Source organism: Thrips palmi, unplaced genomic scaffold, assembly GCF_012932325.1.
Source record: "Thrips palmi isolate BJ-2018 unplaced genomic scaffold, TpBJ-2018v1 HiC_scaffold_15, whole genome shotgun sequence".
Lineage (NCBI taxonomy): Eukaryota > Metazoa > Arthropoda > Insecta > Thysanoptera > Thripidae > Thrips > Thrips palmi.
In genome coordinates this window covers 4571783-4583956 of record NW_023144624.1, presented here as the reverse complement: position 1 = coordinate 4583956, position 12174 = coordinate 4571783, and the positions used below count along the sequence as shown (strand labels likewise).

Sequence of the window (12174 nt, the reverse complement as noted above, 5' to 3'; positions counted from 1 at the left end):
GGTTTGGGGGCCACTGGCCGCGCGGTCCAGGCAGCGACCGCGCTGCTTTGGTCGTGTTCCTTGCGTAGTCGCTGCACTGTGTTTAGCCAGGCACCAATCATCGATCCATGGAAATAGCGCGGCGCAGGTCCGCGGACCGAAAGGAGGAAACAATGTAGAGTGAAAGAAAGGCTCCGGCCTGCTCCTCGCCGTGCCGCTCCACTGGGCCGCGCTGGCCCCGGATGGCCCTGGACGGCCCACATGAATCATTGGGCACGACGACCAATTCGAGATAGGGCCAGCCCGGCAGGGGCAGCCAGGGGCCAGGCCGCGCCGAGCCACGCCGAGCCACGCCGGGCCACGCCGGGTGGGCACAAGAATTAGTCTGCGCTGGCGGTCCGTCCAGGACTGGATCCAGGACTCGGTCCAGGAGCGGCAGGGCCATCGATTGCGGCAGTGGGTCTGAGCGGGTAGAGCGCTGCGCAATGCCAAACGAGTCCACTGCGGCTCAAGTTGAGTACGTGTGTCCTGTGTGCGGGTGATTCCTTCCCTCAGCCATTGCACGTTGCCTGGGCACCTCATGGAGCAAGGGGAGGGTTCCCACGCCAGAAACCACCCGGTCTAAAGCTTTAGACTCTGACTTCGTTTCCAGAGGTTCCCCTTTCGACACCTTTCAAGCCGTTTAGAAGGTCGGCAACAAGTAGGCTTAGTGCAGGTAACCGCCTGGTCGACGATTTCGAGCCCTGCTCTCATTCGGGATGGTTAGACATTATTTTTCCGGGTTTCGTCTACAGATGTGTGTGGTGCGCGTGTGCTGCGCGTGTGCTCGGAGGAGGGTGGCGCTGTCGCGTCGTGCCCGCGAGGAACCCGGGGATGAAATATGCGCCAACCCCTTGACACTTTTGCCGGGCGCGTCCCCCGAGCCCCCCACGGTCCCGACTTCACTCACCCCTCCAGGCCTAGAGGCAACTTTCACAGGTACGCTTTGCCTACGCTTTGCCTCGAATCCATTTCCCCCTCCACGTCGTCACCGCTGGTCATGCTGCTCCACAAACTTTACAACGGATGACCCAACGGCCCGCCGGCCTGCTTGGGGGACGGCGGGACAGCCCGCTTGAAATAAAGACGACCTCCATCGGCCAGACAGACGCCGTCAGACACGAGGCCTCACCTGGACCTCCCCCTGGAGCTGGAGTCTGGCGCCGTCAGCGGGCGGAGTGACATGGAAGTGCATAGGGCATGCTCCAGGAATAGGGTGAGGCTGCAGCCGCTGCACGAAGACAAAAGGTCACCATCGATTTTGCTTCACCTTCCACGTCAGGCACACGGCACAGCCACGGCACGGCCCAGGGGAAGCAGTCAGTGCAGGCAGAGGTGAAGCTGTAATAGGGATTCCTGCACTGGCGCCACAGTATATTTCTCCACAAAAAAATATGAAAAAATGAAAAAATAATAAAAGAATCAGTAAACATAAAAAATGTACTTCCCTTTCTTCTTGAGCCCCGTTTTGTCCCAAAAGTTAGAAACCGCTCTTGGATGGTCCTCCTTCCGCAGTCGACCGCAAAGCTGGTGGTGGGGTCGGCGTCCTTAAGTATCGAGAGGTAAATGATCTTCGCATGCCTTTGGAGAGATTCGAAAACAAGCCGCTCGCAGCGGGGCGTGCCAAGGGCAAGCCGCCACCTCGTCTTTCTTCGCGGTTCAAGTTTCACTCCCTTTCACCCTCACAGCGGCAAGTGGCTTTAAAACGTTTTGTTTCGGATCATCTTTGAGGTGCAGGGCCAAGGGCTCCAAGGGCCAGGCAGAGCGCGGTCGGTCGTGCTCCTCAAAGAAAGTGCCGAAGCAGCCCGCGGCGCCACGAGGCAGCCAACGCCTGTACCTGTCTGGCTTTGCCTGGCTGACAGCGCCCCTCACAATCCAGCCCTGTTTTGCCCGACGGGTACTCGCCGCAGCGAGAATATAAGGGGTTAAACGAGACGGACGGAGCGAGGGGCGCGCATCGCACTGTGGCGCACACCTCGGGAACGCGGTGGAAGGCGTGCCCAAGGCGTGGCGCGCGGCCCGGCGTGGAGGCTGGAGGGGCAGAGATATTTAATATCAGACGTCTCTACCGCGCCCTCGCGCCCCGCCCGCCCCGCCACCGAGACCCCAGCCGGCTCAGAGTGTTTACTCTCGGATTTGACATTGTTACACAGGCCGCGGCGAGGGCCGAGGGGGGCGGGACGAACCCCTGAAGAGCGCGCGTCACCTAGAAGGAGGGGCGGGGCCCGGCGAGGGGTCGAGGTGCCCCTCGCAGCTGGGCAAACTTCAATAAGCGTGACATGCACTAATTGGACGGGCACTAGTCTCCTTGCTCCGCCACGCCCCGCCACGCCAGTCGGGCAGGCTCAGAGTAAACCGACTTGATTCGCTGACTTTGATTCGGATCGGCCGGGCCGGGCCCTCGCTCGGCCAGCTCACCCTTGTGACCTTCCATGGCGCCGGTTGATTGGCCGAGCCAAATTGGGGGATAAAAATAGAGCGCGGGTGTGGCGCTCGCCCCATGTAGCACTGTCAGGCTCGACCGCCTGGCTGGCGACGCTCTCTCGTTCCATAGCAACAGCATCACTTTTGTGGAGAGAATGTTTTGTTTAGACGTTTTGTTCAAATTTTGTTAAGGACCTGGAAAACCTGGGAAAACCTGGAACCGCTTTTACCGTGCGCGTTGTTTCCACACTACCAGGCTTTGACCCGAGGAAAAACAGCACTCCGCGTTCAGTGGACCGCACGACCTGAATCGGAGAGTTCACCAACTGGCCAACAGAGCACACAGCACGGTCCCCCCCGAGTCCACCAGCCGCGACTAGCAATCGCAAAGGGCGGAGTGAACAGCCAGGGACAGCCTTGGACAGCCTAGGAGAGCCTGTATACAGCCCGGAACGGCCTGGGGGAGCTTAGGAGAGCCTTAGACAGCCTGGGGGGTCCGGGCAGCCTTCGACGGCCTGGTTGACAGCCTGGGACAAACTGGAACAGCCTGGCCGACGGCGAAAGATTTCTAGCGGTGCAGCGCACACACGCGGTGCAGCCGTGCCCCGAGCCAAGCGAGCGTGGGCCGAGCGCCGACCAGCGCAGGCCGCGAAGCAAGTCGAAATTGAAACAGAATGAGAAATGGGCTTCGACCCACATCGCCCCGCTAGCCTGGCTAGCTGGCCTGGCTGGCCGCGGTGCGCCCCGCGGTGGCCAGGACGACTCGAGAAAAGGGTTCGTCCAAACAGAACACGTCCCTTGCCAATCCATCAGGCAGGAAAGAGAGGGGAAGAGAGAAGGAAAAAACGTCCTCTGCGCCGATCTTTGCAAATATGGATTCATTTCGTTTCGCGAGCCAAGAGCAAAGAAACCCCACACATGCCAGGCTGTTTTCGTCCACTTTTCCCCGGTTGTTCTGCGGATTCCGCGCCAAGGGCTCAAAGGGACCGGCAAATTGGCATCGACTCTCGTGCCCATTGTGTGCCGGCCTGTCCATCGAAGCCGGCTTGAAAATTATTCGTCATGGAGAATGGAAATGTTCCCGAAGAGAAAAAGTAACAAATACATTCACTAAAACTATTGTCTCGATGCACACACTAAACACTCGTGGAGTGTTTGTACCTGAAAAAGTATCGGCAAGGACAATAAAACCAAGAAGTCAAACATTGTGCAAGATCAGTCCCCTCCCTATTTTTGCCAGTCTCTATGTTTGTCTGCAGGTGACGGGGCGTGTGGGACTGTCGCAATAAGGGCGCCCTCTTATTAGGAACGTAAACAAGAATCAGTGCGCCCTCCACCAACCTCCGCCCCCCTCTCCCCTCCCCTCCCACTCCCACGGACCGTCCCGTGGTACCACTTGCGCCTTCTAGGACCACTGTTATCACCATTACCCCCAACCCAATCCCGCGTTTCCTTTTGTCCCACCTGTGTACCCACGTATATACGTAGAACGTGAGTAGTGTTAGGGCCAACAAAAAGGAACGCAAAAGCAATACAAAAAGACTGGAAAGGATTCCGAAATAGAAAACGCGCCGGGAGAAAAATGGCAGCAGAACCGAAGAGCGGACTAAATCGTGAGGTGTATATTAAGCTTGGATGAATGATCTGCTGCAGCGGTCCGCACCGGGGCTCAGCCTCTCCACGCGGTCAGCCAGGATGGCCGGGCAGGGCTTTGGCGTCGTTGGCGTCGCTCTGTCTCTTTCGCACCTCTGGGCGCCCCATGAGTGCGAGTGAGACAGAGCGACGGACACGGCTCTCAGTCTGCAGGGCAGCTCCAACGGGCAGCGCTCCGCCTTCAGAGGGGCTCGAGACGTCATCCGCAGCGTTAGGTCTCCCCCGAAATTAAGAATCCTCTCATTTCATTTCGCAGAGGAAAATCCCCTCCCGCTTTTGGTGGACAACCCGATGAAAACGAGCTAAAAAGGAACGGGCTGTGGCGTAGGGGAGGAGCTGGAGCGGGGGGTTGGAACTGGAAGAAGGGGAGGAAATGGCACCACTGGCCGGGCCGGGCCTCGCGGGGCCTCCCTGCAATCCCGATGTGTATAGACATTTGTCAGCGGGCGTGCTTTCTGGGCGCCGGGAATCACTAAACATGGCGGAGCAGTCACCACGCACGTCCCTCTCATGTGTACATCCACATCGTTTGCGCGAGGAAGACGAATTGCTCAGACTCTATGTTGCAAAGATCTCCAGGGTTCACCGTGAGACTATTTTTTGGCGTCTTAAAAAGTAATTCATATGTTTTCCAACTGCAAAAAGCCTTAGGGGTAGAGGGGTTCCTGGAAGGGTAGGACCGTGAGATGCTCTGAGCGCCAGCAGGGCGTGACCCTTGGAAACTAAAACATCCGAGCACGTTACCGGGGGCAGCATCTGGGGAGGACGGGAAAAATTCGGGCTGATGCAGATGAAACTTTCAAACGCGGTGCGGACGACGTGGCAAAACGATTAATCTTCTTTTTCTGTTACCTTGCGCGGCGCCCGACGGATAGGGTGAAGTGGCCTTCAGGCCAGGAAAAACCAATATGGATCAAGGCTCGATTTATTTATCGAGGGGACACACAAGTTATCGGCTGCCGGCGCGCGAAAATCGCGTGTGAACAAGTGGCCACCAAAAAAATCACAAAACTCTGTTCCATTTAAAGAAAAACTGCAAAGGGTGTGGTCGTTTTGCAGTGGGGCTGCGCCGGGCTGTGCCGCGCTAGCGCTCGCACGCAGTCACTCCCGTTCGAGTAGCCGGTGACTGGGTCCCAGTCCCTCTTCACCCGAATTGGAGAGGGCCCGTCGCCCACACGTACTGTGTGTCTTGGAGAGGCTCCCCCATCCCTCGCCCAAGAGCCAGGCGGGCGAGCGCGTATGTGGGGGAGCTTTCAACACTTCCAAATAGTTTACATTGAATATGGAGCCCAGGGACGACGCGACCGGAGGGAGCGACGAGAGGCCCCTGGAGGGTGGGGGGTGGGAGTGGAGGGAAGGGTTGAGGAGCATGGGAGGTGAACGGTAGGGGTGAAGCGAGATATTAAAGAGAGAGCACCCCACCGCGTCAATCGAAATGTGATGCGGTGTGTCCATCATCTCGCGATTTTGCCACTCGCTGTGTCGAAACCGCGAAACGAACAGCAATCCTAGTGAACGGGCCGCAGCGCCCGAATCGGCCCGAATCGGTGTCGCGACACCCGCCGTTAAGGTGCAGACAGGACGGCCGCCGATCACGACAGCGCCGGCGCCATAAAACGCTACTCGGCCCCTCGATCCATATAAATATATTTATTGCTCGTCTTTTACGGCCGGAAATTCGTTTATTATTACCATAATTTTTTTACGGTGCGGAAAAGCCGCGCGTCAGTCGGACAGTGCCTGAAGCGTCGTGTGTGCCGCTGTCCGGCTCACGCCCCGTCACACGGCAAAAAAATGGAGACGTTCTTGTCAGCGGGCTCTTCCCTCGCGTCAACGGGCCGCTTGGGTATGCGACCCGGGGGCCGTGCGGGACCGGCAACCCCAGGGGGCTGTGGCGCCTTGTCGCAGCAACAACATCGGGTCGGCTGAGAAAAAATGCCGCCGGCCTTCTACCGACAGTGCATCGCACCTCCCGAAGCACCTTGCCAACACCGCCGTGGAGCGCAGCGACCCGGAAAGCCCTGCAGTGATGCCCTGCAGTGATGCCCTGCAGTGATGCCCTGCAGTGATGCCCTGCAGTGATGCCCTGCAGTGATGCCCTGCAGTGATGCCCTGCAGTGACCATGATGCCCTGCAGTGATGCCCTGCAGTGATGCCCTGCAGTGATGCCCTGCAGTGATGCCCTGCAGTGATGCCCTGCAGTGATGCCCTGCAGTGATGCCCTGCAGTGATGCCCTGCAGTGATGCCCTGCAGTGATGCCCTGCAGTGATACCCTACAGTGATGCCCTGCAGTGATGCCCCACAGTGATGCTCCACAGAGCAACGCCCCGCAGAGACGCGGACCCGTGCAGGATTTCCCCTCGACGAGCATTGCCCGGCTCCACCCAGCTCCACCCAGCATTGCGCGCGCTGTGTGGGGATTACGACCCCGTCTAATTCAGATTGGTCAGCGGCCACTCCGGCCGCACATCCCGCACCGCCTTCCTGTTCTTTGCCTCCCGTTTTCCAAACTCTCCCGCCGCTGCTCGTTCCGCTTCACCCCCACCCATCGGCTGGCCGTCTTGCCCCCTCCCCTCCTCCTACCCTTTCCATGTGAGCTTATCGATGCACTAAAACGCCTTGCGCGCCACGCCGCGCACAACGAAAATCGGAAAAAGATAGGAACAAATGCAAAGTGCGCGCGCTGAGCCGGGCGGCTGGGGCAGGGCAAGAAAAAGGGAGATATAAAAGGTGCGTGCAGATAGGGCCGGTCACTGGGAGGGCTGGCCGGGGCTGGCCGGCGGGGGTGCCGTCGGGGTGCCGGGCTGGACGTGGCGGACAACGGATGGGCCTCGAGCGCGATAACTACTTGGAAGTCTCGGCCCGAGTCCGCCGGGCGCAGGGCGGCGCAGGGGGTTGGAGGGCCAGGTAAGGGATATATGGAGCGGCTCCGGATCGAGCGCCACTTAGCAGCGCGGACCTACACTTAAAAACCCACACCGTAAAACCTACAGGGCTCTGCTCGCTGCGGGTGACCGGAAGTGAGATTCACAACGGAAGTGCCTTGAATCAAGGCATGCGTCGTGAAGATATCCATGGGTTACTTTCCTTGGTCAATCCCCTCCCAAGGAGAGGCACATAGAATTGCTTCGACCTGCGACATCACCAACCGTTCAATACATGCAAGACGCTCTTGCAACAACAAAAAAACTTACTCATTCATTGCACTTTTTCTCTGTTATTCCACCTTCACGTTCCTGTGTGTATTTTGTCACGTTCGTTTCGTGTCGCGTTCCAACAAATGTGACACCATATTGACAAAATTCACATTCCATATCGAATATGGCGTCAACCTTGTTGAATGGCAGTGCCGAAAGCCCGTCCCGGCCCCACGCTCAGGCCGCGAGTCTGCTTGAGTTGTTTCCATTCCGAAAAGTGCCGTCCCATTCCCGCAGATTATCAACACCACCTGCCACCCCCCCGGCGGCCCCGAAGCCGTGCGGCACCGCACGGCCAGAACGAGCAAGTTATACCAGGTGGACGGAGGCCTGCGGAGGCCTGAGGAGGCCGGGGCGGGGGAGAGGATGCCCTTATACGCGTCGCTCCGCATGCCAAATGTCTGGGCCGGTCCCTTCAGGTCCCTTTACTGCAGATTGGGAGCCCTTACCCTTCCCCACGACGCACGTCTCAGCGTGCTGTGCCCGCCTCACCTCAACGCAGCCCCTGGGGTGAGTTTTCATTTTTCTCCAGATTCGCTTGTCTGGAGGGGCGGTTTGGTTCGCGCTGCAACTCCGCGCGCAACACACTCGCCTTTGGCCGCCTCTCTCTTGCCTTTCCCGGCGCCAGATTCGCCTCACGCGTGCAATATGCTGCCAGTTCTCTGGTTTTGATGCAGTCTGGCTGGCACGCCCGACAGCCCGACGGAGACTTTGAAGCATAAAACAGGCTAAGACTTACCTTCCCCCTGGTAGATGGGAGTCCAGGTGACGTTGGAGGGGACCGCGCGGGTCCGGGCGGGCTGGTTCCCCTTGGCCTGCTTGTCCTTGGGGGCGTCGCGCCCCGTGTCCCTCACGGCGCACAGCAGCTCGGGGGGCCACAGCAGCAACAGGGCCCCCGCCAGCCACAGCAAAGACCCCCTGCAGGGACCCCCACGGGGCCCCCCGTGGGGCTGGGGCGTTGCTCGCATGGCCGCCTCACCTCATGTGCCCCATGGGCCACCTGCAACAGGAGCGACAAGGCTCAATGAGGGCGCCGTGTCATACCAACGACGCAATGGTCCGCGTCCGTCCTCATGTTCAGGAAGAAGAAAACAATGTTTGCTGTTCGAATGCGTGCCAACGATCTTTTCCTTGGTCCTTTGATTGCCATCAGCGAAGAAAGATTTAAAAAATCTAATATTTGCTTTTTTTAGCAGAAGCAAGTTTTAAGCCATTCCATGGCTTGAAACCTGTCTCTGCTCAAGAGAGCAAACAGCAAAACAAAATTTAAAGCTCCCGTTTTTAGACAAAAACGGCAAGAATTTACTGTTTTCTTTTGGTTTGAGTCGGCGCGTGGGGATGAAGGGACGAGGCCCCTCTGCGCCTAAAGCAAGACAAACACCGGAAGGACTCGCAAGACACGCCACAAAAGGCGCCGTCCTTTTGGCAGCCCTTTCCCTGACAGGTGAGGACGGCGGCCCCGGGGCACCCCAGGGCGTCCACTGGAGCAGACGTAGCGGAAACTAAGGTGACCAGGGCGCCCCCGCCCCTCGACCGCCGTCCAGGACTTGCATTAAGGAGGCTGCTGTGATTCATGGCCGCCAGTGGGCCAGCCGTGGATCCGATTCGAGATATTGCCCAAGTTGTTGCCATCGAATGCCATCCGAGGGAAGGGAGCGTGGGGGCGTTGCACTCGGAACCAACAGTCACGCCTTCCGGGCAGGCTCGCTGAACAAAGCGAACGCCATGAATGAATCAAGACACGTTAGTTTCGCACTCATGATTGATGCTGAGTGCGTCCCGGACTGTCTGCCGCTGTCCGGCCTGTCCACGCTGTCCTCCCCTAACCCCGATGAGCGGACAACTTTCCCCACCATTAAGAGCCCCGGCCGGGCCTCGGCTCGACGGGCCCCGAGGGGGCGTTGGGGCTGAAGGCCAAGATTGGACAGGTAGGGTCACAGGAAATGATGAAGCGACGCGGAGAGAGAGCGAAATCTAAAATTACTGTTCCGAAAAAATCACGAACGACTGAAACATTTCAGTGTAATAACGATTTGAGTAATCCGTTAATCGATCAGCAGCTACTCCATTGGTGTGCAAACGTTCTGCGGCGCTGTTAATCTCTTCTCTCTCTCTCTTTTCCCAAGTCTTTTTTTCTTCCGCTAATCTGGGCCACGTCCCTCGAGCACAGGCAGGTAGGCTGGCGGGGGTTAGAGTGGGGGTGGCCGGATTTCAATTCCCACCCACCCACCCAAGCAGGGTACGTTTCGAAATCCGCCTCTGAGCAGGACCAGCCTTAGCCTTGGCTTAGACTGGCCTGTGCCTCATACCAAGTGTCCCAATCCGATTTAGCCATTAGTTTTTCCCCCTTCAGTATTTTCCACTGCCTGCCACGCCACCGGAACACAGGGACGAGCTACTTTTTCCCGAGATGCTCTGATTGCGCTAACAATTCATTACAGAGCTCTGGAGCCAAATCGACAAAGCAGATTCTGTTTATTTCATTATGATAACGAGGTGAAAACCGTCCCCATGTTCATAATGAAGGAAGGATCCCTCTCAGGCGATAGTGCTCCGATGCGCTATTGGCAAATGCAGAACCAGGCAGAACAGACGCTGGGACCATCGACACTGTCATCACATTTTCGACTCGCGATTTTCAAAGTTCGCCAGTCAAGCGAAGTTTGGATTGGCTTACTTAGTCCCGTCCTCTCGCGGGGGCCGTGTGATTGTTTCCCACTCCTGGCCGCCCCCCGAGACCCGCCCCTCCCCACCTCCTCCAACTCAGCCGGGCTCAGCGCCGCTGACGTCAGCCTGTTGCCTTGGCCCCGACATTTTTATTCTCGACACTGTCGAAAATCCGGACTAATTAGTGACGAGATAACGATGTTCGCCGTTAACGACGGAGGCTGGTAGTGTTGACAGATAGACACGCCCTGGTGAAGCAGTGTCCCGACAAAGTAGTGCGCCGCTTGCCATTTATTCGCGTCCAAAGGGGTTCCCCGGGCAAATGAGCGTTTTGAATAACGTGATGCGAGAGGTAATCTTCCTGGTTGAACTAGGACCAAGATGGCACCCCGCCTCCGCCCACCTCCCGAACATCCCCGGCGCATAATCTCGCCATAATGCGTCCGTAAGGTATTCCACGGGTGCAGAATCCCGTTACTCCCCTGTCGGTGCCACCGCCGCCCTAACCGTCAAAGAACCCTGCGCGCGTTCCGCGTTGTGGCCGATGGATGCAGCAGCCTCCCCTGTCCGTTCTGGGCTCATCCCTTCCTCCATTATCCGCCGTCTCCCCGTTGGCTACCGTTGGCTCAACACTCAAATTATTCAGGTTGCGCCCTTTCAGGGTATTCCACAGTGATCCCTTATGGCTGGCCTATTCAGCGATACGCCCCTTCCCCGCAGGCAGACGTTCAAAACAGATGGAGCAAATGGTGCCGCCTCTGTTCCTCCTAATGGAAGAGGGAGGAACGAAGGGACAGGTGTTGGCTGCGTGCAAAATGAATGAAACGTTGCTGTCCATCAGCAGCAGTGCCAGTTCAGCAGAAATGAAGCAGGGCAGAATCACATCCCAGCAGTGAGCCAAAAATAGCAGACATGAAAATGCGCTATTCTAGCTGTCGTCGACAAGTACAAAGAAAAGCACTAAACCACGAATAGCCTGCATCGCGGGAGAATAAGAAGAGGCCACTTTAAAAACTAGCAAAATTTCTTCTGAAAAAAACTTTCAAAAACTTAAAAATTATTGTACTATAAGGAATATAAGGGGTTAAAGTGCCGGTGCCATGTCTGCTTTTGTACTTTGTTGGTCACATGCTGACGACAATAGTCTGAATTATGCAATACAGCAGAAATTTGGAAAAGAGAAATGTTTTTTTTTTAAAGCCACAAGAGAGGGTAATACCAACATTCCTAAGTCCGCAGTGACGCGAAGAAGACGCAACTTGCGTGACAGTTACAACACTGCGACTATGGCAACTCTGGTCCACGTCAGACAAAAGCAAATCCTGGCATTTTCCCGCCAAATTTGCCGCCCCCTCAATAGGCAGACGGCTTGGGGTAGGGGTCCACACAGACTTGGGGCCAAACCGCGGCCAGGCTCGGCCTGTCTGTTGTTCAAGTGGATTAGCCCTTTCTCTACGAGTTGGAATTGTAAAGCAGGGCGGGACGGCCGCTGCGTACCTTTGTCCTCCTCGTCGCTCTCGCGCAGTCAGGCAGCGAGTGTGAGAGAGGCAGACGCAGCATGATGAGGGTCTTTGGGCAAAGCTCTGACCCCCTGCTTTTTATTGCGCCATTGGTAATAGGGTGAATGGGGCGATAGCCGGGAAGGGGTTGGACTGCAGGATGTATGAATAGGGGTAGCAGCCCAGGGTGGGAGTAGAACTCACGAAGGCTTAGGTGGGTAGTAGCCCATGAGGGGTAGAGGTCGCCGCTAGGAGAGGAAGCAGGAAGGAAACTGGAGTTTGCAACGGAGGAGTAGCCAACCGGTAGGTGGCCTGCGGTGGGGTGGGGAGGTGGATCGTTGGTCCCATCAGGATCAAGCTAGCCCAGGGGCCAGGCCGTGGCGTGGGCCCCCTGCAGGTGAGCTGAGCCATGCGGGCACTACCTAATTGAAGTCCCGGCGGACCCTCCATCTCCAGATTATTTCCTTCTCAAACAAGTTGCTACACTTTCGCCCGCATGCGGCTCGGCACCTTGAAAAGCAGCCGCGATTTCTGCTAGTGCAGCGAAAATAAGGCTGGGGGCGCGGCAGCCGGCGTCTTCTGCCATCTGTTATCCCTGATGCCTCACTGGAGACACATCAGTGTGGCCCGGAGAGCCAGCCCGGCAGGCCCTTGCCAAAGCAATCCGAGAAACTTAGCGACGTCAGTGTGACGACCTTACCGGCCAACGGGACTG

The 12174-nt window shown here is 57.4% G+C and overlaps 1 protein-coding gene across 1 annotated transcript in view; it reads right to left on the bottom strand.

The window, feature by feature from the left end:
- Positions 1-12174, bottom strand: part of LOC117641645 — a 90853-nt gene that overhangs the window by 27941 nt on the left and 50738 nt on the right. The window contains exon 2 of the mRNA XM_034379140.1: positions 8033-8293. Coding sequence (XP_034235031.1) covers positions 8033-8261 — 229 coding nt within the window. The 5' untranslated portion in view covers positions 8262-8293. The remainder of the gene's footprint in view (positions 1-8032; positions 8294-12174) is intronic.